General features: G+C 39.6%; 1 protein-coding gene across 1 annotated transcript in view; it reads left to right on the top strand.

Moving 5' to 3' along the window:
- Positions 1-27,581, top strand: part of LOC122556621 (short transient receptor potential channel 7-like) — a 148,632-nt gene that overhangs the window by 79,342 nt on the left and 41,709 nt on the right. The window contains exon 3 of the mRNA XM_043703527.1: positions 22,869-23,051. Coding sequence (XP_043559462.1) covers positions 22,869-23,051 — 183 coding nt within the window. The remainder of the gene's footprint in view (positions 1-22,868; positions 23,052-27,581) is intronic.

Below are 27,581 nucleotides of genomic sequence, written 5' to 3'. Positions count from 1 at the left end.
GACTCCACTTTCAAGGAGCTATGAACCTGCACTCCAAGGTCTCTTGGTTCGGCAACATTCCCTAGGACCTTACCATTAAGTGTATAAGTCTTGCTAAAATTTGCTTTCCCAAAATGCAGCACCTCGCATTTATCTGAATTAAACTCCATGTGCCACTTCTCAGCCCATTGGCCCATCTGGTCCAGATCCTGTTGTAATCTGAGGCAACCCTCTTCACTGTCCACTAACCTCCAATTTTGGTGTCATCTGCAAACTTACTAACTGTACCTCTTATGCTCACATCGAAATCATTTATGTAAATGACAAAAAGTAGAGGGCCCACCACCGATCCTTGTGGTACTCCACTGGTCACAGGCCTCCAGTCTGAAAGACAACCCTCCACCACCACCCTCTGTCTTCTACCTTTGAGCCAGTTCTGTATCCAAATGGCTAGTTCCACCTGTACTCCGTGAGATCTAACCTTGTTAATCAGTCTCCCATGGGGAACCTTGTCGAACACCTTACTGAAGTGTACCCTCGAACTCTGTGGGATGCTAAGGAAGTGATTGCTGGGCCCCTTGCTGAGATATTTGTATCATCGATAGTCACAGGTGAGGTGTTGGAAGGCTGGAGGTTGGCTAACATGGTGCCACTGTTTAAGAAGGGTGGTAATGACAAGCCAGGGAACTAAAGAACAGAGAGCCTGACATCAGTGGCGGGCAAGTTGTTGGAGGAATTCCTGAGGGACTGGATGTACATGTATTTGGAAGGGCAAGGACTGATTAGGAATTGTCAACATAGCTTTGTGCGTGGGAAATCGTGTCTCATGAACTTGATTGAATTTTTTGAAGAAGTGACAAAGAGGATTGATGAGGACAGAGCAGTAGATGTGATCTATATGGACTTCAGTAAGGCGTTCGACAAGATTTCCCATGGGAGACTGGTTAGCAAGGTTAGATCTCATGAAATACAGGGAGAACTATTTGGATATAGAACTGGCTCAAAGGTAGAAGACAGAGGCTGGTGGTGGAGGGTTGTCTTTCAGAATGGAGGCCTGTGACCAGTGGAGTGCCACAAGGATCGGTGCTGAGTCCTCTACTTTTCATCATTTATATAAATGATTTGGATGTGAGCATAAGAGATATAGTTAGTAAGTTTGTAGATGACACCAAAATTGAAGGTGTAGTGGACAGTGAAGAAGGTTACCTCAGATTATAACAGGATCTTGATCAGATGGGCCAATAGGCTGAGAAGTGGCAGATGGATTTTAATTCAGATAATGTGAGGTCCTGCATTTTGGGAAAGCAAATCTTAGCAGGACTTCTACATTTAATGGTAAGGTCCGAGGGAGTGTTGCTGAACCAAGAGACCTTGGAGTGCAGGTTCATAGCTCCTTGAAAGTGGAGTCCCAGGTAGATAGGATAGGGAAGAAGGCGTTTGGTATGCTTTCCTTTATTGGTCAGAGTATTGAGTTCAGGAGTTGGGAGGTCATGTTGCGGCTGTACAGGATATTGGTTAGGCCACTTTTGGAATATTGCATGCAATTCTGATCTCCATCCTATCAGAAAGATGTTGTGAAACCTGAAAGGGTTCAGAAGAGATTTACAAGGATGTTTCCAGGGTTGGAGGATTTGAGCTATAGGGAGAGGCTGGGGCTGTTTTCCCTGGAGCATCAGAGGCTGAGCGGTTACCTGATAGAGGTTTACCAAATTATGAGGGGCATGGATAGGATAAATAGACAAAGTCTTTTCCCTGGGGTGAGGGAGTCCAGAACTAAAGGGCATGTGTTTAGGGTGAGAGGGGAAAGATATAAAAGAAACCTAAGGGGCAACTTTTTCACTCAGAGGATGGTATGTGTATGGAATGAGCTACCAGGGGAAGTGGTGCAGGCTGGTACAATTGCAACAGTTAAGAGGCCATTGGGATGGGTATAAGAATAGGAAGGGTTTGGAGGGATATGTGGCGAGTGCTGGCAGGTGGGACTAGATTGGGTTGGAATATCTAGTCAGCATGGACGGATTGGACTGAAGGGTCTGTTTCCATGCTGTACATCTCTATGACACTATGACTGTATTAGGAGGCTACACCACTTCCTTTGGAGGTTGATGCAACTCCTGGCTTCCAGGTGTATGTGTTGCTTGTCCATTCATGTAGCAGCATTTATTGTGATGGCCAAAGGGATAACCACAGCTTCTGTGTCTGGATTTATTGGGGACGATTCTAATCAGTCTCTGTGGACAATATCAGAAACAAAGCAGCTCCTCAGTCATGTGATCATTCAACTGTCAGAGTAAATACAAATAACATTTGAACAGTGACCTCAGAACACAGAGAAATGGGGTGCTCCAACAGGGAAGATAACAGGATGCTTTTATATGGACCTTACATATCATTGATTTATATCAGACATATGGTGGTGCATGCACAGCAGGAGATTACATGTAACAATCTCCCACCCCATCCCCACAGTACTGAAGAAAACGAGCACTGCAAACAGGATAATGTCATGGACATTTTTCCGATGTGAAGTGAGCAGCTCCTGCAGGCTGTGGAACCGTGCAAGGTGATTATGACTTCGGTAACTAAAATGAATATTTGCAGCTTGAATACTTTTGTCCAAACCCTTGGACTAACTTCAGACAATGGACTAAACTTACAGTCCAGTACCCCATGACTGAAACTTTTAACTTTACAAAGAATTACTCCCCTTAGGCTTTGAGATATGGCCGTTTGGCTGGAGTCCATTCAATATGTGTGCCATGTAATCTGCTGGTACATGGTGTTGGTGTGACATTGATATAGCACAATGAGGTAGACTAACACATCTACCCTTGTCTGATCACTACTGGCAACTATGATAAGCCTGACTTTTCATCTGCACTAAAAGGCAAAGTAAGACAGAAGTACCGTGAGCCTGTAATGTAAGTTCTGAACGAGGCAGCAGAGCACAAAATGGCAAGGCAGAGCTGCTGGCAGCATCCAAGTAGATGCAAATGAGTGAGTGCTAAAAGAGCAAGCTACATGCCCTAGGACAGCTTGCTCCAGTGTATGAGTTGGGTGCACAAAGCAGTATGGCATCAACATGACAATGAAAGGTGGCAATGGGCTCTGAAGTGCTACATTAAAGTGTCACAAAGCTATTCACTTTTTTTTCTAAAAGCTGTTCCTTGGCTCAAGGACTCTGTCCTTGATTTTTTTCAGAGCGGCAATAAACCGGGCCAGGGTTTGATCAGTCTGGTTTGGTAGAGAGATGAAAAGAATTTTTCGAGGCCTTTTGTTTATACGTAAACAAATGAGATTTCAGGCCAAAGTGGTCATGTTTTAGAAGTGACCTGTATAATGAAAGAGGAGTGGTCAGCTCTCTAGCTGAGCTGAGCAATTTTAGTTCAGTCTTGAACCTGTTGGAAGTTCAACCGGAAGCTGTGTGGAAACTCTCTCTCTCTCTTTCTGCCCTTCAACTTCAACCTGTAAGCATGTGTTCCATTTATATTGGTTTATAAAGGAAGATTGCTTATTGGGACTGTTGTGTATATTTGGAACAGCATAATTAAGTCTAGTTGGATAGGTTGAGTTCTGTACGGGTTCCTTATTCTGTTCTTTGTGTTTCATTGTGTAATTATGTGAATAAATTTTTGTCTGTTTTAAAATCTAGTAGTCAACCTAGCTAACTTACTCTGGGCAATTTTTACTGTACACTTATCAAAACAAATTGCAAAGTTATGGTCTGTGGCTGCCTGCTTAAGAATGTTTTGAATGGTCTGGCCTAGTCCATAAGAAAAGTGAGTCAGACATGTCCCATGATGATGTAGGGAGGTTGCTGCTTGTCCATTGCCAACCTCCATGAAGGTGGGTGCATGCTTTCATTGTCCATGGTGTGTACCCTGAAATGTTGGGAATTGCTGGCCAAGACAGAGGCCTGGAGGAACACGAGGCAAGCTGGAGCTGCCTGGTACCTGCTCAAACTTTCATGTCTAGAATTGTTACCATTTAGTTTCTCTCCACAATGACTGTAGAGAAATGAAGTGACAATAAGTACTAATAAGGGATTAATGCAAATAGGCCTCTACTGCTCAAACGCAAGGTTCTCATCTCATCACTTAAATCTTGGGCAGAAAATTAGAGTTCTTTTTCTCAACACGGTGAATCTAATTCTTCCCATCTCGTCATAATTTTTCCAACTGACTTGCCATTGCCTATGACATTCAGTGGTTGTGGAAAATCAGATATTGTATGACAATCTTAGAATTTGGGGTCAACCATTTAAGACTGAGATAAAGAGAAATTCCATTATCCAAAGGATTATGTATTTTTGGAGCAATCTATTCCAGAGAGCTATGGATGCTCAGTTCATACAAACAAAGAACAACTGTAGGCTACCCTGCCTTTCAAGCTGTCTCTGCTATTCAATAAGATCGCTGATGATATGATTTTAACCTGAGCTCTTTATTCCTGCATATCCCCAGTGATCTTTCCTCTCCTTGGAAATCAATAACATATCTACAACAACCAAAACAGAAAATGCTGGGGAAACTCAGCAGGTCTAGCAGCATCTGTGAAGAGTTAATGTTTCAGGTCCAGTGACTATCCTTTTGCCAGACCTGCTGTACTTTTTTAACAATTTCTGTTTTTGTTTCTGATTTCCAGCATCCACAGGTTTTTGTTTTTCAGTAATAATCTACCTTAAAAATATTTAGAGATTCTGCATCCACTGCCTTTTGGACAGGGGAATTCCTAAACCTCATAAACCTCTGAGAGAAAAAAATGTTTTCACATCTCTGTCTTCAATTTGAGACCCCTTATTTTTAAGCTATGACCCCTAGTTCTAGATTCTCCCACAAGAGAAAACATCCTTTCAACATCCACCTAGTCAAGTCCCCTCAAGATTTTACATACTTCAATTAAGTCACCGCTGATTCTTCGAAATTTTAGAGGATACAAACTTAGCCTAACTATCCTGTCAGCATAAAGCAATTCCCTCATTTCAGGTACGAGTCTAGTAAACCTTTACTAGAAAGACTGAACAACTTTCAATGCATTAACATCATCCTGTAATTACGGTAACCAGTACTGTAGTCATTACACCAGACGTGAGCTCACTAATGCCCTGACTCATTGAAATGTTTCCTCACTATTCTTGCATTCAATTCATTGGGTTGTGGTGGTGTAGTGGTAAGGTCACTGAACTGCTAATGCAGAGGCTCAGATTGATGCTGTCTGGTTATTGCTTCAAATCCCACTATGGTGAACAGAAGGCATACGTTTAAGGTGTGGAGCGAGTTGTTTAGAGGAGATCTGAGAATTTCTACCACAGAGTGTGGAACAAGTTGCCTGAGAGGGTGGTGGAGACAGATATTTTCATATCATTTAAGAAGCATCTGGATGAGTATTTAAAATGTCAGGGTATAGCAGACTTTTCATCAAGTGCAGGCAAGTAGGACTACTATGGTTTAGTGTTTGTTGATTGGCATAGACATGGTGGGCTAAAGGGCCTATTTCTATGCTGTATGCATCAATGACTTTATTCCCCTTGCAATAAAATATAAAATTCTATTAACTGTCCTGATTACTTTTTGCACCTGCCTATTGTTGCCTATTTTTAAAATGGAGGTAAATAGTTTCTTGGGTACCAAAGGAATCAATGATTATGTTTAATGCAGGAAGGTGGAGTTGATGTAAGTGTTTCGTAATAATCATGTTGAAAGGTGAAGGGCCAAATTACCTCTTCTAGCGTCTATTTATGTTATGTTCATCCTGTATACCTTCTGATTATGTTTTGAGAAGTAAACCTGAAATCTTTGGCTTGTAGTTTCCTCTAAGCTTTGGTGTCTCCCGATGGAAAATTCCATATAGTTGACTTTGTGCTCAAGAATTTACTTCCAACATTGACTTCATTTACACACCTTTTGCTTCATCTGCTCCCCAGAGATTTTTTTTTTCTTCTGGGATCATGATTGCTTCATTTTGATTCATTTATTGAGCAAGATATGAAAAATCCATCTGTGGAGACATAAGGAAAACTGGATTGTGTTTAATTCATGTTTGATCATACATAAACTGAAGGACTTCATGACAACAAAGCTTTGCAAAATACTGAACATCAATAGTCAAACATGACAAAGCAACTGATAATAGACCAAAAATATTACCCTGTCCTTTGAAAGATTTGGATTCCATATTATTGCAATGTATGTTGTGCCTTTACTCATGACAGTGAGACGTTGTAAGTGAAGTAATCTGAATGGTTTCATAATATAATAGAAATACAAGCAAAGTCATTTTTTCACAAAGTGGATGATTAAGAAACACTTTGTTTTCCAATTTCAATTTTTCTCTTTTTGAAATATATCTAGATGAAATTTTTGATACAATTCTTGACCAGCCAATTGGTAGTTAATAAAACACTTCAGGCAACTTTGGAAACACAATTTCCTTCCAAGTTACAAGAGCTACAAATAAATTTCTGTTCTTTTTACATCAAAAATAATATAACACTATTCAAAAAATCTAGCTTTTAAATGCTGCAGTCAAAAACAATTTTTTTTTTGCCTATGTTCCATGTCTTCTTTTGGCTTTTGCCATCCAGGTAGAAAATAAGTTATTTATTCTAAATAGTTCATTTGTAGTTATTATTTCTAATTATTAGAAATATATTTTAATATCTAGATTCCTGACTGGTGACCAAAACTTTTATTCTAGAAATTAAGAAATAGTGGTTATGTGAACACAAGTTTTAGGTTTAAAAAGATGCAGATTGTAGGACACAACAGGACTGACAGAAATAATTGGTTCTGCATTCTTGAAACCTTGTAAATTGTTTCAGGGCAGTAAGGATGCAGAGAACGAAGAGCTGAGAGCATTCTATGTTTTAAGTCAGAGAAAACAGCAAAAGAAAATTAAGTAATAGCTGAAAGGGTATTAATAAAATTAAGAATTACAACAAAGATTTACACAAAGATTGAAGATTATAGGCAAGATCAGTAGCTGGAGTTTCCTTGTTGGTTCTCACACTCCATAGCTATAACTTGGGTAGAAATGTCGAATATGGCACTGATTGGACAAACCAGTCCTGCCACCAGTGTTTGATTCTCAGAAAATATCTTGGAGAAAACCAGATGTCAATTTTCTAAACATTACTTGAAAATCTTCTTTTCCAAATATTCCAGCTGAATAGAATAGGACATTTGCCAACAGCAAGTGTTGGCCTTCAATGATCTGTAAATGTTTTTGACATTTATCCTTTCACCTACTGAAAATTAACCACTTGATTGAGAAAAAAAATGTTTTCTTCTTTGCTCTTTGGCCCTTCCCAGATTTCTTCCATTCTATCCCAAATGAGTTGATTGAGTTTGTGATACAGCTCCAAAGTGCTAGATGTGCAGCACCTCTTCTAGGTGACTCACATTTGAACTCAGGCAATTTCTTCAGAATGCTCAGCTATAGAATGCATTAAAGCCAAGCCCAATGTTGCCACCCTGACACAGTTGTGCACTTTCTACCAATGGATAATGCTCCAGAGGAGGATAACAGCTAATTTTTGGTCACCTATTCATACCCAGATCCTATATCCCAATCAGCCAGGTTAGCACAATCTGAGGATCAAATGAATATTTATCTAGTCTTGTGGCTTACAATCGAACATTCTTTTCTATCCTTTTAAATAACAGTTAAACAGTGGAAATAGGAGCACAAATAATAGAATTTTTTTTTCCAATTGCAGCAATAATTTATTAGATCAAAATATAAAACATGGGATTATTCTGGCAATTCATTCCAAATAAAGATTAATGTTAGATCTAAATCTGCACATTGTATTGAGGACAGTCAACTGAAGTTTGGGTTAAAGGAAAGAAACCAGGGCACTATTCGAAGTACTGCAGCACCATTCTATTTTAATTGACACTTTTATGAGAATTTTCACAAACCCTCACATATTTATTTCTGTTATTTGTAAATAAAGATGTGTGAAATAGTTTTGGAAAACAATTCAAATTACTATCAATGCTTTATTGACTTACAATCTATTGCAAGGTAAAAATCATATAGAAAACATACAAATGACAGAAAAGCATCCATAAAACACAAGAAAAATAAGATAAACAAAATAACACAGATAATTCTCTGATATGTCTTCAGAATCCTTATTCTGCTGAATGCTAAATATTAATTATTTTATGAAACCATGAACTGTTACTTCTATACAACGTATTTGATATGACACACTGTACAATATGCATTGCAATAAACTATGTGCAACATCTTAAAAAACAGAAATTTTGGTCCATAATCACTTGCTTTTTTATATGTTCACTATTAATAATTGATGTTCAAATAATTTGTAAGGTCAGTGTGATAATGCCTTCAGTTTATGCACAATGACCATGAATTCAATGGTTCTTTTTTCCCTCATATCTCCACAGATAATTGTTCCACCTTGGAGACAACACAATAGGATACAGTCATTTTCTTGGAGGTGACAGCCAACAAGGAGCAAGCTGTTATGGCTGAAGAATGTGACCATACCTAAAATCAAGAGCAGGGAAATAGCCTTGGACTATGCAATTGCCGATCTATCATGTGGAAAGATCTCACACATGACTGTCACAGGTTGAAGAGAAAAAGTACATAGGTTCTGTCCCACATCTCCAACAACACAATCCCAAAACATGTACATAAGAAAAAATGCAATCCCATTCACCAAGATCTGGATAAACAAATAAAGGCTGTTCAGTGTATTTTAAAGCAAATGCTTTTAATATCACAAAGGCACGGCTATCGTGATAGATTCCCCCTCTAACCAATGTGAGATACTTATCAGTATAATAGACAAATGATGGAGAAATTAACGTTTTCAACCTGTAGCACATCATATGGTGTGGTGTTCCATATGGAATGAGACTTCCAAAAAACAAGTTAGCATTACCACAGGCCCATATAAAGCTGATGCTGATAATCATTGTAAATAAACTGCAAACAACATTAAAAAGGTACAAATTATAAATGTGTATGTACCACCAACATTTAATTTTACATGGGAAATCTAATTCTAGAGCGAGCTATACTGTAAACGGAAGAACATTGGGAAAAGTTGATGAGCAGAGAGATCCGGGAGTTCAGGTCCATTGTACCCTGAAGGTGGCTGCACAGGTGGATTGAGTGGTCAAAAAGGCATATGGCTTGCTTGCCTTCATTGGATATTGAGTATAAGAGCTGGCAGGTCATGTTAAAATTTTACAAGAAATTGGTTCGGCCGCATTTAGAATACTGTGTACAGTTCTGGTCGCCATATTACCAAAAGGATGTGAATGCTTTGGAGAGGATGCAGAGAAGGTTTACGAGGATGTTGCCTGGTATGGAAGGGGCTAACTATGAAGAGAGGTTGAGTAGGTTAGGATTGTTTTCATTAGAAAAAAGGAGATTGAGGGGGTCCTGATTGAGGTCTATGAAATCATGAAGTATAAACAGGGTAGATAGAGATGAACGTTTTTTCCCAGGGTGAGGGATTCAATAACTAGAGGTCACACATTCAAGGTGAGAGATGAAATGTTTAAGGGGGATATACATGGCAAGTACTTTACACAGAGGGTGGTAGGTGCCTGGAATACATTGCCAGCAGAGGTAGTCGAGGCAAGCATGGTAGATTCATTTAAGGTGCATCTGGACAGATGCATGAGTAGGTGGGGAGCAAAGGGATACAGATGCTTAGGAATTGGGTGATAGGTTTAGACAGTAGATTGGATCGGCTCAGGCTTGGAGGGCCAAAGGGCCTGTTCCTGGGCTGTAAATTTTCTTTGTTTGTTCTTTATTAGAAATTGTACTACATAACTTAGATGAAGGGAAAGTGGGGATAGTGATAAAAAAAACTTTAATTTATCCATGCAAGCCTTCAGCTAGTGCAATAATTACTGATCACGATTAAACTAACTTCCGTAGTTCATTTCAAGGGACAACCTGAATGCCCCCATGCATATGCAATTTTATATGTGCATGCAATTTGTAAATAACTAGATGTAAAATAGGTGTTTACGAGTATAATTTACTCTAATTAAGTCATAGAATATTTGTGTTTATAAAGATTAATAGATAAATTTAGAGATCTATGCAGTAATTTTTACACTTTTATAAAAATGTCACTACTAATTTATTATCAGTATTTATTTGTATAGAGATGGAGTTGTAAATTGAATTGGTTTTAATTTTTATGATGTTTAGCATAAATGCTTCTACTCTTCTAACATCTCACTTAATTTTTACCTTACTTTCAAAATTATAGTATTTTTCTTTTAATAGTGAAAGGAAACCTCAGTAAAGCATCACAATCTAATTTAGGTATGCTTTGGAATCATTCATCATGTTCAGTCTTGATTAAAATGGAAATGTGCCATTCCGCAAAAATAAATTATTTGTGACACTCAACTTTTGACACGCACATCTTTCAAAAAATTGTCAATTATTATAATGTTATGTTATAATTACATTGACAAGATTTAAGTTATGAAAAATCGATCTTCAGTAATGTATTGAAAAGTCATCAATTTACTACATAATAGAAAAATAAATTGAATCTGCATTATATATATTATAAATATATTATTTCATTTCAGGGAATAAGAGCTTTCTATTGTTTGCAAGCTGTGCTTTTTAAAATTGATCTGTTTGAATGTCAGTGAAAACATAAGGGGAGTAATTAACTGTGAAAAGTATTCTATGATAGCAATTTGGGAAATCAGTTTAATTATATTCATATCATTGGTATTGAAAAACTTCTAATTTTCTGACTTGACAAAGTTCCACCTTTTTAATTCTCCATTTCTATAGAGCCTTACCTCTGAAATCAGTGAGTGGCTACGCCTGTGCCCAGAACAGCTTCAAACCACAGAATCAGAGAATTATTAAAGCACATTTACACCCTCAGCTCCCTGACTGAGTTTTGCATTTAGTGCATTTCCACAGTCTTCTCTTCATAATCTTGCACATTCCTCCTTTTCAGATAATAATCCAACTCACATTTGAATGATTCAATTGCATCTGCTTCCAGTACATTCTCAGACAGCACATTCCAGATATAAACCTCTTGCTGCTCGAAAAAGCTTCTCCTCATGTCTCCATTGCTTCTTTTGCCAATTTCCTAAAATCTATTCCCCATTTTCACCTTTATCTATCCCATCCATATCAATTATGATTTTGAATACGTTCAACAAATTTCATCCAAACATCTCATCTCTGAGATAAAGTCCCAACTTTTCCAATCTATCTACATATGTGGAGTTCCTCATCTTTGCAATTATGCAAGCTAATCTCTTAGAATCATAAAGTCATACAGCATGGAAACAGACCTTTTGGTCCAAATTGTCCGTGCCAACCTGATATCCCAATCTGACCGAGAGCAATTTGCCAGCATTTGGCCTGTATCCCTCTAAACACTGCACATTCTCTCCAGTGCCTTCACGTCTGTTTTTTAAAAATGTACACCCAGAATAATGCTCCATTTGAGGCCAAATTAAAGTATTATACAAAATTAACATAACCTCCTTGTTCTTGTACTCAAAGCCCCTGTTAATATTCCAGGACATTATATATTTCATTAACCACCCATTCAACCAGTCCTGCTTTCTACGATAAGATATGAATACATACAGCCAGTTCTCTCTGCTCCTGCTCCACCTTTAGAATTACATCCCTTATTTTAGAGGACTTAACTTGGCAGTGTGCAAGTTGACTCAATATTGGCAGAATGATTTGTGCCATGAGGCTGGGTAGGTTTTCTCCCATACCTTACTAAACTTGACGCATTATTCAGCCCTCATGTTGAATATCACGTCCAATGTCCTCCTCATCTTAACACATGCCGTTCTGAGAACAAGTAAGCACTTACTGGTGATCCCAGAATTAACTGGCATCCCTAGTATTGGTGCCATATTTAAAAGTCTGCCAGGCACTGTCAGTCTGGAGCTGCCCTGCATGGTTCCTGACATTGGCCCAGAACGTGGTAAATTGAGGAAAATGGGCACCCACTTTGTGGGCATGGTCCAGGAGCTGCTGCTGGATGGGAAGGTGACTCACTCTTCACCCAGGACCAGAAGTGGAGGCCAAAACACCAGATCATGTTGAGGTTACCACTGGTTTAGGACAATGCCCAGCACTTAAAGAATTAGGTCAATGTCCTTCTCCATTCTGCCAATGAAAATGCCACCATTTCCAACATTTCTCTCCAGTTTCTCACAGTCACTCCATATTTGTCACTGCACCCACCTCCCAATGTGGAGGATGCTCTACCACTCTCAGCATGCAACATCTTCCCCACAAACCCTCACCAACCCCAAATTCAACACCATTAGCCCTGCATGCCCTCTGCCTACTCACTTGCTTGAAAGATCTCCCAATCTGCATCAGCAGTAATAACTGTGCCATCCGTTTTCAACTGCTGTAACACCTACCTCTCTGTCTCATTCCAGGTGTGAACCAGCCCTCAGTAGGGCAGAAGGCGTCAAGGCGGGTTTTGTACTGCCTGCCATTCAGTTCTTCACCTCTTGTGAGCAGAGGGTCTTTTTTACAGATTAGATTACAGATTACATTACAGTGTGGAAACAGGCCCTTCGGCCCAACAAGTCCACACCGACCCGCCGAAGCGAAACCCACCCATACCCCTACATTTACCCCTTACCTAACACTACGGGCAATTTAGCATGGCCAATTCACCTGACCCTGCCCATCTTTTGGACTGTGGGAGGAAACCGGAGCACCCGGAGGAAACCCACGCAGACACGGGGAGAACGTGCAAACTCCACACAGTCAGTCGCCTGAGGCGGGAATTGAACCCGGGTCTCAAGCGCTGTGAGGCAGCAGTGCTAACCACTGTGCCACCGTGCCGCCCACCGTGCTTGACTATGACCATCTAGAGCAGTTGGATCAGTATCAGAGACTGCCTTAACTAACAATGCCAGGTGGCATAGCAAAAGAGTAGTAGTAGTATAAGCCAGGCATTTCCGGTTGAGGAGCTATATGCAAAAAGGCAAGACAAAAACAAGGCAGAGATTCTGCAAGCATCAGGTAGGCTCAGAGTGAGTGAGCAGTACAACAATTAGTGAAGATCCTAGCGACGCAGCCTCATTCATGAGCTGGGTGCTTATCCCTAAGCTTCCAGTGTCCTTGCTGAAGCATTACAAAGATGGTTGTCAGTCTATGCAACCTTGAAGGAATTAAAGGTTATGGTGAGTGGTCGGGTAAGTGGAGCTGAGTCCATGAAAAGGTCAGCCATGATCTTCTTGAATGGCAGAACAGGCCCCAGAGGCCCAGATGGCCTACTCCTGCTCCTAGTTCTTATGTTCTTATCCTGAGGTGCAGAATTGAACTGCAAAAACATCCTGTATGTGGACTGAAGATGTGCCTTGAGGGTACATCCCATGGATAGAATATCTACAGTGTGGAAGCAGGCCATTTGGCCAATGAGTCCACACTAATTCTCCAAGGAGCATCCCACCTGGACCCACCTGCAACCCTAAAATCCACCTAACCTGCACAATTTTGGACTGTGGGAGGAAACTGCAGCACCCAGAGGAAACCCACGCAAAATGGGGAAAATGTGCAAACTCCATGCAGACTCCATGCCCGAGGTTGGAATCAAACCCAGGTCCCTGGCACTGGGTTTGCTCCATCATATTTGATTAATTTTATTTAAGATATTTGAGTAGATAACAAGGAAAGTCATCATGCTTAAGGGAGTTTGCATAGATTATAATAAGGACTCTCATTAGCTCTCACATGGCAGACTGGTCAGAAAAGTAAAAACCCATGAGATCCAAGAGAGAGTGGCAACTTAGATCCGAAATCATCTCACTGGCAGAAAGCAAAAGGTAATAGTCAACCTTTCAATGTTCTTGTGACTGGAAGGCAGTGACCAGCGAGATTTGTAAGGTTCATTATAATGTTCATTCTTTTCATGGTGTAGACTTAATGACTCAGACTTGAATGTACAGGCCATGATTTGAAACATTTACAATGGATACAAAAATAAGCTGAGTGGTTGATAGTGAGGAAGAAAGCTGTAAACTGTAGGGACTTATCAATGGACCATTTAGGTGGGCAGAGAAGTTCAAGTGAAAATTCATCAAAAGAAGTGTGACCATGTGTTTAGGGTGAAGGAAACAAGGCAAAAGTACAATCAATCAATGACAGGATACTGAAATTGTCGAAGTGCAGAAGGACATTGAAAAACAGATTCACCCACCCCAAAAGAGGCGTATAAAATTCTTTCTGTAATTAGACAAGGCATTGAATATAAGACCAGGAAGACTATGCCAGAACCGTAGAAAATAATAGGCCACAATTGGAATAGTCCTGTCACCATATGAAGGATGTGATCAGACAAGATGTTGCATAGATAATATTTACAAGGACTTTAACTGAAATAACTCCACAGAGGCCAGTATCTAATTACTAAATCACCCTTTATTTACACATGGACAGTCCTTGACACTGATCTGGCTTTTTCCAAGCCACCTGTCAGAGTGAACTGGACCTCTGACAATTCTGTTTGTATCTGTCAGCTAGGGCTCCCTCATGGGACCAGATTAACAACTCCAGTCAGGGAACTCATATTCTATGCAGTCCACCTGGCTGACCTTGTTACAAGCACGACAGTAACCTGTTTGCATGAATAGAAACCTCCAGTTCCAGGAAAGGATTGGACCAGTCAGGGCTGATGGAGCAGAAGAGGTGGTGGGGAGATTTAGTTATGAGGATCAGAGGATCTATTTTCCTAGCAGAGAGGTCTATGGAGCATTAATTTAAAGAAACTATTAAAAATTAAAATAAGAGGGATTGAGGGAAGCAGAAATATTCTTCATAATGGAATTTCTTTGGAGGTATGTACCTAAAGTGTTATAAAGAATTGGAAAGCCTGATTATGCTGGATAGCTCTTTCTTGGCTGCACTGAACAGAACTGAGCAAAAGTGAGGACTGCAGAACAGAACTGAAGGCTGTCCCATAAATTTCCATGACTCAAAAAAATACAATGTGGTAGAACTGAACTTTACTAATGTTAACATAATATACTTGTAAGGACTTTGAGTTTTTTTATAAAGCATTTTATAATATTGTCACGAATACTAGTTTCTACCTTTCTATCTTTAATACAATCCAATGACAACCTGATCATTAAAAATTGAAATCTAATTTCATGTTATGCGTTTTCCCCAAGGTTGCACGTATGGAACATGAAATACCACTCTACTCAATGCCTTCAGGAAACGTGCACTTGTAGCTCCCAAAGAATAGGTTTGCTTGTTGTATGCAGTGTATCAAATGGAGAACTTTCTTTCTAAAGAAAGGGAAACAATCAGTACGAACATAATTAGACCAGTATCTCAAGCTTATTTGATACTTGTCATTAGAAAGCCTGGACCCTAAAGCAAAATACTGAATCAAATTCTTGAACATTTTAATGTTATACTGTCATTATACGATATTTAATATTTTCAGTCTGGGAATTATATATTAAAATATTTCAGAGGTATTATTTAGTTAAATGCTATTTACAGTCCATGTTTCAAGTCTACTGTGTAGATTTCTGCTGAAAAAGTCACATTTGTTCTCTAGTAAACTCTTTAGAAGATCAATTTTTGAATGTCTGATTTTTTTTCCCTATTAGAGAATAACACCTGGAAATTGAATGGCTGCATGGGTCATGAGATTTGTTCACCAGAAATGCCAAATAAAATTTCCAAATTTGGAAATGGGATGTTGACGTATCATAAAAAGAATTAGGTGGTGGGAGTGAGGGGAAAAGAATGTGGCCCCCTTAATCTGGGAGTTTGTAGATATTTAACAAGCCTAACGATGTTTGTCCTTTCACCAAGTTTCAGTGTAAGGAGTCAATGAGTCTCTCAAACTCAACAACAAAACTAGAGTAATTTTTTTTTAGTTGTAATGGACAAAAAATTGTGCCTTCAATTAACTGTGAGTTCTGGAAAACTAAAATGAAACTCATCCCATTGAAATTTGCTATTATTTGTATAAATTGAAGCATTTAATCATATCAGCAGGAAGAATACCACGCAATATAATGGTCTGGCTGGCATCAGGCTATACACACTTACCTGGTAACATAGGGCTGAATGTTATCATATTTTGGCAGTGTCATTTTTATACAGTTTCATAGTGGGTTTCTTTCTAAGAGGTCTCATGATTTTTCTCATGCTATCATCCCAAACCTCATCAACTCCCCACCAGGTCCCTGGGGTACCCCTTGTGTCTGATGCTAGCCCTAATCTCCTACTCACAGTAGCCGTAAGTACACAAACTTGTAAGAAGCGGTACCAATGGTCACAGATCACTTACAGAACCTGATTCTATTGAAAAGCTTCATCCATGTTATGATATTGTCCTGTCAATGCGAGGTGTGCTCAGTCTATTGTGTCCTACAAGTGGGATAAGTCAGCTACGTTGCCAAAGCCTAATGCCAGGTTACAGCACTGACATTGCCACTAGGAAATAGAGTGGTGTGATCTGGTGCAAATGGCATCAGTCACAGCCTTGATGAAGTTGTATGTGAATGATTGGGTCCCCAGTGGCTCATTGGAAGGAGTCTCATAAAAGTTCAATGCATCTGTCATCTTGATGGTCACTGAGTTAGTATTGCAGCACACTCCTTCAGTTTGCAGGTCTCAATCAGTGACAGTATCCTAGAACATCCACAGTCTGTGCTGACATTATGCCTCACTCATTTAGAGGACATGACATTAAGGATGAAACACTGTGGCTCTCATGTACATCTTGTACTTCATCAGCTGTGATGCATTCATGTGGAGGCTGTTCAGCATCCATTGGATATTGCTTCTGGTCCTTGGCTTGGTGGCACATCTGTTCCTCTTCCATTTCTCTGCATCTTTGTTTCATCACAGCAAAAGTGATGATAACTCCTGCTGTGGCTGGATCCATCAGTCACACTTGTAACGACACAGTGTGGGAAGCAGAAAAAGCACACAGGTCCTTATCAATGTGAGCAGTCAGCATTAACATCACTTACAAACAATGACTTTACATAGTCCTCCTTGACATTATCCTTGGGATGTGGAGCATTCAGACAAGGCCATGAAATGAGTCACCTTGGCACCTTGACACTGGAGCTTATTCTTTGATGATTACGCATCACGTCACGTGACAAAGAGACAGTAGATGGGTGTAAGTGCTACTTGAGAGCTGAGCCCTTCTCCTCCCAATGAAAGGTTTCATTGCATGTAAGAGCTCAGTTTGAGAGGGAATGAGTTCACTGCCCTTGTGTACCCTACCACATCAACTGTATATATATGTCGTGGTCCATTGCAGCCTCTTTTAAAGTTGCCTCCATTGACATCTGCATCACAGAGATGTCTATCTGCAATTTGCAAGAGCCAGTGGTGTGATTAACATAGTTTGTGACTAGCCATTTGTATCCCACATGGTTGCACCCTGTGTGTATTTCACACAGTAATATGATTACACATGATCACATCCTGCAAGTGTATGATTGATGGAATCGGCTGTTTAATGGGCCTCCCATTGCTCAGAAGTGGAACCTGCTTTTTTTTTTGTAACAGGCAAACAGACAACGAATCCACCCACTCCGGCTATGGTCACAGCCAATATCACTCCGCAAGTCACATTTAGCAATCAGCAAATCACGGAAAGCAGATCAGATCAGACTGAACTCCCTGAACATTAGACTTAGCCTGCTCCAGATCCCTCTGTACCTCTCAATCTCTGGGCCGCCATCTTCAGTAAACTCCCACATGTTCCCATCCACCATCTTGAATTGTGACTCCAGCTCTCATCATTACACTCTGAGCTCATTACAGTTTGGTCATGTTAACAATAAACAAAGGTGCTGTCCCTTTTGTTGGGGCTACAGTGGAGGTGACTGCCTGATTACCACAGCCCCTCTCACAGCATCCCATGACCTTCCATTGATGACCAACCACCAACCAAATTTTCCCTGTTCAACATCCTTGTAGCCTCTGCATTCCAGATTGGTGTCTGGAGCAGCCCTGAGATGCAGCATGGGTCCAATCCTTGGGTGTGGCCCTGCCTGTGTGTCCTAGCAGCAGCATTCCAATGAAAGATGTTATTGCACACCAAGGAGCAACACTGAGGTGCAGAAAGGTATTGTATGTGGATCAGAGATGTGCCATGATGAGATGGGACACTGCCACATGTCAGATGCCTTCATCAATTAATATGGAGTGCATGTAGCTACTGCCTTGGAACATGCCTCAAGATATTGGTGCCAGGTATCCAAGGTGGAGATTCTGAGGAGCAAGCAGCGAGCTAGAGTCACCAGGCATTCGCTCTGACTCTCATGTCAGAAATTCTCAGTGTTTAGTTTCTATGCGGCAGATGGGAGAATAGGAAAGTGCATATTAACAGGGCAAGATCAAGTAATAACAAGTGTGATAACATGCAATAATACCCATTAATATGACTCTTGCCACTCATAGGTAACTTTATCTCAGCATCCAGACCTTAGTTGGAACATGTGACTTATCGGTCACAACATTCAGAAAGGCTTTGCTCGGTATCTGACATCATTCGCTCTAATTTCTCACCATACTCTAAGTTGGTCAGCGTCTGGGAAGATGATGTAGATTGTCATCCATCCAAAGAGTGGACAGCCTGATATGTTAAAATGATAAAACACAACAGCTTTTGAACTAAGAGTAAAAGTCAGTCTATTATGTTTCACTCATAATAGAGAATAAACTGGACAGCAACTTCGGGAGACTGGATTTGTGCAGTTAAATACAGAAATGCCAATGTTGTTGTGCAATATGCAGTACTCCTCCACAAGTCATACTATGCCTGCACCTCACCAATAGGCACAGAATTGAAATCCCTCAAAAGGCGTGAATTTGTGGCACATAATCATTAGTTACCCATTTGCCACACCAGAGGGATAGCACCAGTAAATTCAGGGGTAAGTGCATTTTTAACAGTGTGCTAAGTCTTAAATAATGCCCAACAATCTTTTTGCCACTGTAAGTTGAATTTTACAAATGTGGTATCTTATTTTTTCTGAATGTGATTACTGTGGGATATTTTAAAGTAAGTCACATGTTAATGGGTGAGTGATGCAGTGTGAGAGGTCGGTGATATGCTGGATTGATAATATCACTTGAAGATGCATTCACTAGCCTTGATGAGTTCAAGGTGATTTTGACTCTCTTCCAACATTGCAGCCAGTCGTCAGGGCCAGAAACCAATAATTAAACTCTTTGATTACCTATTTCCCATCCTGTTCTAACTTGCATCCAAAGTGGGTCAAGTGGAAACGTAGGCCGGGACGTTACAGAACATAGATGGCATCATTAAAGGTAGTTGGGTCAGTGAGACTGAGGAGGGATGGTAAACCTTGTGGGGAGGCAATGGGAGGATTTCTGAATTCCACTAGTTGCTCAATTGCTCACCAGCAAAAGGTAGTGGCCAATTTACACCTTTAAAAAGCAGATTTGGAATCACTTTTCCAGGCTTTTGGCTGTCACTAGAATGTCCTCTCACCATGCAGGGAGGCCACCAGCTGCAAGGAGGCAGGAGCAAAGGTGGGATCACAAATGTCCAATGTTCCACGTACAAAAGAAGTGGAACCCAGTCGCAATAACCTGCCCTATTATCCTGACATGCTGCTGGAGAGACTTTCTCTCCGATCACTGGGGCTTACATAGTTCCCCCAGTACAACAGGAACATTTTTTACTTTCCCTGTGAGCATGCCTCAAAATGGAAGTGCATTCTTGTTTACTTTGCAGGGAACTCAGATATCACTGCGCTCTGGTGTTGCCAAAACTGTGCTAGCTCTCTGATTAATGTGGCACTTGGAGAGGTCGGCTGCCATTTCTAATTGCACTGTGGACCAAGCAGTGACCTCTCCATTTCCCGAAGATTGCTGCTGTGCCTCCCCCCCGACCACCACCACCACTTAACTGCTCACAAAAATAATTAAGGATATATGCAAATCAAAAGAACAAACAAAAAAATACAGACTTATTCAGAAGAATCAAATCTAAAGCCTTACAAAAATTGATGGAAGCAGATTAAGTGAGAGTTCCCCTGGGCTATTCAGTGTGCTACAATCTTAAATAAAGTCACAGCTTCGCTTTGTAACCTTTATGTTTTACATCCAGTATATTTACTACAGGTAATTCACTTTTTTCTGTTGCATTTGAGGATTTTAATAATATTAAATTGGCCATTAATAGTATTATGTTCTTTTTATATTTACAACTTGGCTCTCTCACAAAAGGAAATCTTAACAAAGTACTGAGAAAACCATATGATCAGAGAACGTCAACATGATTGTAGAAAAGCAAAATCACATTTGACAAATTATGTTTGACAGGATGTATTTAGTGGGTAGACAAAAAGGGAACCACTGGAAATAATGTATTTTGATTTCTAAAAGGCAACTTGTAAATTACTAAACAAATGGTTATTCTGCAAGATCAGGATTCCTGAGGCCAGATTTTCTGATAGACTCAGGAAGGAGAGATTGTACAATTTAAGCATGTTTTCCCTTAAGTTTAGAAGGTTATGGGGTGATCTGATCAAAGTCTTCAAGATATCAACACGAAAAGACAGTAGATAAAGGTAAACTATTTCGACTGGTTGTGGATTCTAAGACTAGAGGGCACAGTCTAAATATTAGGACATACCATTCAGGAGAGATATTGGGAAGGACTTCCACATACAAAGGGTGGTAGAGAGCTGGAACTCCTTCTACAAATGGCAGTGGATGGTAAGTCGGTTGTTAATTTTAAATTTAACGCAGGTACTTTTTTGTTAAGCAAAAGCATCAGGGATCTGGGCTAAAGGCAGGTAGAAGGAGTTAGTCCATATTTCAGCTATAATCTCATAGAATGCTAGAACAGGCTCAAGGGGCTAAATGACCTACTCCTGTTCCTATTTTCCTATGAAATAGTGAGCCAGGCCATTTCGTGATGTAATTTTCAAAGTACTGAAAGAACACACAAATGGTATTCTCCACACCCATCGAGTTGGGGTCTGTATGGACTTGGGGACCACACAAAGCAAGACCAAAGTGAAAATGAAGGTGAAAAGGCACCAAGACTGGCAGGCTGGAAATCCTCTAATTACTGCAATATCCACCTATTCCCTTTAATGGTTGTTGGCCCTCTTAACGAATCCCCATATTTCCTTTGTAGCCCCATGCCCTCACTATTTTCCCTATGGATCTCATGGTCCCTCCATATCTTTTATGTATCTCCACAACCTTATGTATCCTCATATCTTCAATATCGACTGGATAGAACTCATGAATATTATCGTAACATTGGGAAGTATTTGAAATGCGGAACAAATGAACAATAAAATCCACCTAAATAATATTTGAAAAAAAAGCTTATCTTATATGCTCATATGAATACATGGTCAAACTTGTCTTGAAATAAACTAATTTATTTTAACTTCTTATACAGCAATATAAATTCTCACCCATTTAAGAATCTCTTTAAACACTTTAATCCTATTAAATGCCCTATAGAACAATCTCACAGTGTAAATTCACAGATATATAAACAACCTCCAATGAGCTAAATCAACCTGTTGGACCTGAACATCAAGCAAATGTCCCGAATGAGATACCATTTTGCAATGATATAAACAAACTCTCCAACACTCTAATACAATAGAGCATTCACCATTGTTAAACAGGTGGACACCTGTTCATTTTTTGATAGCTGAAAAGAAGGATATTTAATTGAAGAAGTCAACATTTGTTCAGTGATTTCAAAGACTGATCTTTGAATCAATGTAAGAATCACAGCACTGAGTCCAGATGACAAATTAATTTCTGATTCTCAATGCTGTTTAATGAATTTGAACACTTTATCCATTAGAGAGAGAGAATACTGTCATGCAAGTAAACAGCAATTGGAAGATAATGTGGATAAATGTGAGGTTATTCAATTTGGTAGTTAGAACATAAAAGCAAACAGAACATAAAACTTGTAAATGTTGATGTTCAGAGACACTTGGGATTTCCTATACATGGAATACATAAAATTATCATATAAGTATGGTAAACATTAGGAAGAAAAATAGCTGAAGGATACCTGCGTCTTTCAGATAAGACCTATAACTGAAGACTAAACTCTTCTCTCAGGTGGACATGGAAAGATCCCTTGGCGCTACAGAATAGCAGATGAGTTACTCCTGGTGGTCAATATTTATTCAAGAAACAACATTGTTAAAACAGTAAAAATTGTTGTTATCCAATTGCTGTTTCTGAATTATTAGCATGCACAAAGTAACTGCTGTGATTCCTAAATTACAACAAGGACGACACCTCTAAAGTATTAAATTGATTGAAAAGTATTTTAAACCATGCCAGGATCATGAATGGCATGAATCTGATTTAGACTTTCTTTCACAAGAAATTATCTTTGATAATGAAAACTGAATCATCATTTAACACATTGCAATGTATATTTGTTTGACTAGGCTAATTACTTAAGTCAATGTTGCCTTCCCCGAGGAAAGGGCAGGCATAGAAATTTTAATTAATACAACTGGCATTTGGCTCATGTCTAAGACCACCCTTTAAACACGGATGAAAATAAATTTATAAACCAAAGAACAATTAAGTTCTCATTGACCACATGCTGCATGGTTCCCTAACTAAACTATTAAACTCTGATTAACCTAAACATCTGATTATCTAACACTTACGGAATGCATTTGATTTATTCACTTTTACAACTGTATGAAAACGTTCCTAAAGTGACTGTGTAAACTGTTACCAATTTCATGGCTATATTTCTGTCAGCTGATTCCCTGTCTAGCATTTTGTTGAGATGGGTGAATGACTGCAGTAATTCTCAGCAACTGTCATTTTCTTCTGTTTAGAATGATTATAGGAAATTATCTATGCAATGCAAGGATTTTGCTGTTGGTGTGCTTGACCTGTGCCGAGATACAGAGGAAGTGGAAGCCATTCTTAATGGAGATGTGGATTCTGAGCCTCAGGGTGATCATCATAGGCCATCTCTGAGCAGAGTGAAACTTGCCATTAAGTATGAAGTCAAAAAGGTAAATATGTTAATGAATTTATAATGCTGTTGGATTTTAATTATCTCTGTATATTTGCAAGCTGCTCTGGAAACATAATTGATCTAACCTTGTGGTATTTGTTTGTATTACAAATCTTCTTAAGTATAACACACTGACATTTTGACTCTGATAAAGATTGCTCAAATTGACTGTACACTGTTTTCTTTTGTGAAATTAAGTCTCTATAGTGCAGCTGATCAGTCTGCTGATGCAATCATAGAGTCATACTGCATGGAAACAGACCTTTCAGTCCCAACTTGTCCAGGCTGACTAAGTTTCCCAAACTAAATTAGTCCCATTTGCCTTCATTTGGCCCATATTCCTCTAAACCTTTCCTATTCATGTATCTGTCCAAATGTCTTTTAAATGTTGCTACTGTACCTGCATTTACCACTTCCTCTGGCAGTTCATTCTACATACGAACCATGCTCTGTGTGAAAATGTTGCCTCTCGGGTCCCTTTTAAATCTTTCTCCTTTCACATTAAAAATATGCCCTCTAATTTTTAAACCCCCTACCCTAGGGAAAAGACCTTTACTATTCACCTTATCTATGCCCCTCATGATTTTATAAACCTCTATAAGGTTAGCCATCAACTTCCTATGCTCCAATAAAAAAAGTCCCAGCCTATCCAGCCTCACCTTATAATTCAAACTGTCCAGTTCAGGTAAAACCTTGGTAAATCTTTTCTGAATTATCTTAATTTAATTATATCCTTTGTATAGGAGGGTGACCAGAACTATACACAATACTCCAAAATTAGCCTCACCAACATCTGTACACACTCAGCGTGACATCCTAACTCCTATACTCAATGGTCTGAGCAATGAATGCAAGCGCACTAAATGCCTTCTTAACCATGCCTTCTTGTCTATCTGTAATGTAACTTTCAAAAAACTGTGTTCCAGAATGCCTAATCTGTTTGACTAGACTACCCATGGCCATACCATTAATTGTATAGGTTCAAATGAGATACCTCACATTTATCCAAATTAAACTCTATCTGCCACTCCTCAACCCTCCGGCATGCATTAAGTGGTGAAAAACAAGATTGCTTTGATGTTTTATCCAGTGGTGAGTTTCTGCTCATACCTGGGCCAATGGGAAAACTGGCTAACATCTCTAGAAGCAACACAGAAGAATACAAGCATAAGTAACTGTCATTTCCTCAGTGACAGTGCAAGGCAACAGAGGAAACTTGAAAACAAGTAGGTTAGCTACCTTTTCACTTAATGTGGCATGTAACATCAGGTTATTAAAGAGGATAAGTTAATTGGGACGGAGAACAAAACATGCCAGGTTGCAAATTATGTTCACAACTCAGTACCTGAATAGTTAATGTGGATGTTTTTAAAATACCACAAAATATATAAAATGTTTCAAAACTAGAGGATATCTTTCAGACTATCAACTGCATAGAAATTGAGTTTGGATGGAAATCTGTCATTCAGGTAAAAGTTTCAGACAAATGGAATATCATTGTGCTACACTTTGAAGGGGCACAAATGCACAAACAATGGTGGGATAAAGGTTTAATCCACTGCACTGCTCCATTCTCCATCTCAGCTAAATTACTGCAATGTTAGTAGATTTTGATATGAGAAAAGCATTAAGACACAAGGTAGACATGATATGTAAATAATCCATTGTTAAGTTGAACATTTTCAATTTCTTTTTGTCACTTTCTCATCCAACATAACCAATTACTTCAATTTTATCTGCATGTCACCTCTCAAAAACATAGAGAAATTTCAATATCGTGGATTTTTAAAAATTTGCTGGCTTATTAATTATTGCAAATAAATGTAGGCAGCTGTCATTTATTATTTCTTCTGCATTAGCACAACAGTCTCTTTCCATTCATCGATACAACTGCTTTTTTAAATAAATCACTTCTTACTAAATTATAAAGCGTCAAGACTTTTATTAAACTCTTACCAAATACCTGTACATTTAAAGCAATTGACCGAATTTTACCAGCAATCAGCTAAGCAACAAGTTTGGTGAGTTTTATGGAGGGTTTCTCTCTGTGAGCCCACCAAGATTTCTCACTCATTACCTGTGCACTGTGCCTTTCCAGTGTTGCGCATGTATTTTCTTCTCTTTCACCAAAGGTGGAAGTACTCACTTATTGCCAGGACCTCCTGGGTTTCTTGATGCCTGGTATCATTTTTAAAACCCAGCCATGGACCAGGTGAAATTTTACCCTTCACCATGTCCTTAGTCAGAGCAGAATCAAAAATAAATGGTTCTCAAGACATTTAGGTGGCACAGTTGACATCTCATTGTAAGTACAATGAATTGTCATAAATATGTTGCTATTTAAGAAACAGGCTACACATGCTTTGTGTCATCCAATCTTAGAAGCCTATTTAAGGGAGTAGTAGTCTTTCTCCAGTACCCAACATATTCTCTTTATTCAGTGTGGGACCATCATACCCTGGAAAGCTTTCCTACAGTTGAAAACATTGACTATATTCACCAACAGGGAAGAAGGGAGGAATAAACAAACAGATGCTACATTTCTCTCCGGGAACAGAGAGGGACTACTTGCCCATCAAGCACCAACAAATTTACAGACACTGAATGATACCTGCACCCTGCTTACACATACTGCTGTTGCATGTCAATTAATTCCTGTCTGGCTTGCTGTGTCTGATGCTGCAGTGTGCTATCATACTGAAAGTGATGCTTCTCCTGCTCAATGACCTCATCTTTCTCCTCAGACAACAGTTGCCCCTCTCCTATGCCTTCAGTGTTTATCACATCCTCTCTGCATGCTCCAGTTGTACAGAGCATAGAATGCGAGGATTTGGCAGCAGACTCTGGCAGGAGTGTATTGCAAGGCCCCATCCCACAATCTCATCCAAGCACCTCTTCTTCAAGAGGCCTAACATCTGCTTCACCATGGCCCTAGTATAAGAATGAGCTGCACTGTATCTAAGCTCAGCCTCAGTCAGGAGATTGCATGACAAATCATCAACCACGATTACAATGGGGAGCCATCCTTGTAAGGTACCCAACCCTTGAAACAAATGAGAGAATGAGAGATCTCATGGACATAGGAATCATGGCAGCTCCCAGGATACCTGACACAGATTTCTAAGATGTGGTATGATGATCACAGATGACTTGCATTTGATGGAATGCTTTTATGTTAGTGATATTAGAAGCATATGGCATTCCCAGCACGTGCACACATTGAAGCACCCTTTACCTGGCATCTGGAGCTTCTGAAAGGTTGCTCTGAGTTAGAGCCACAGACTTCAGAGGGTTCCAACTTATTAAGGGTTAGACAGGAAAAGTTAGAGCCAATAAACCACACCAGTCCAACTCATTCCTGACCTCTCCTAAGGTAATCAATGCTTATCGCAAATACTTGAGAATATGAAGTTCAAAACACAAACAGCTCAGCCATGATAATATTAAATGGAGGAGCAGGATCAAGAGACCAAATCGTTGATTTCTGCTCCTATTTTATATATTCTTACATTGTGCCTTCTAATATGTTCCAGCCTATACACCCACACATTTGAATCCTACCCCTCACTGACCTGGCACCTTGTCTCCTGCCCAACTGCCACACTACCCCCTCATGCACTTACCATCTCTCAGTAGCTGCTACAAGGCATGGACCTTTAAGTTACCAGTAAAGATAAAGACATTAAAAATAGGAGCAGGAGTAGGCCATTTGGCTCTTCAGGTCTGCTGTGCCATTCAATGAGATCATAGATGATCATCCACCTCAGTATCCTATTCTTCCCTTCTCCTTTTAATCCCTTGGCATGCCATTAAACCTCCCATTTTCTGTTGGATACTGTTGGACTTTGGCTCAATCTACCAGCTTACTTTCCTCTATGTGTGAGCCGAGTCCTGCGTGTTCTTTCAATGAAGCAAGAGGAGAAGATATTTGGTCTCAAACTCTTCTGATTGGCTGTTGATCTGACTCCATTCTCCACCTTCTCGCATTCCCGGATGTCTAACCCCATGTGGCCTCCTTCTGCCCACGAAACAGTCTCCATGTGACTTCCTCTTGCGCGCAAAACAGTCTCCACGTGATCTCCTCTTGCACGCGAAACAGTCTAGCACATTCTGATCTGCGTTAAAGGTTTTTTCTATTACAATACCTTGGACTGTCTTAACTTCAAATCCTGGCTCTGGAAGTTTTTTTCCCTAGTGGCCACTATTCTTTACCTTGTGCATTAAGTCTTTATGTTATCTATACTTCGAGATACCTGACTGAATGTCTCGGGTGTTGGGTGTCTGCATATATTTCCTGCGTCTGCTCGCTACATATCTCTTTTACTCCCTATGTGCTGCAACATTTCTTTATTTACACCTGTGTAGAGCAGTTTACAAATACAGCTTTCTAATGTTGTTTCAAACACTGCCCTCTTCACTTGCTCATTCTAGAAGTTGTCCTCTCTCACAAAAATGTCAGTGTCATGTGATTAGTAACATGACTACATGATTTACATGAATCTTATTAAACCACACTGAATTATTCTAA

This window comes from Chiloscyllium plagiosum, chromosome 14, assembly GCF_004010195.1.
Source record: "Chiloscyllium plagiosum isolate BGI_BamShark_2017 chromosome 14, ASM401019v2, whole genome shotgun sequence".
Classification (NCBI taxonomy): Eukaryota; Metazoa; Chordata; class Chondrichthyes; order Orectolobiformes; family Hemiscylliidae; genus Chiloscyllium; species Chiloscyllium plagiosum.
The sequence above is the reverse complement of the archived record's forward strand: the minus strand, read 5'-3'. Positions and strand labels throughout refer to the sequence as shown.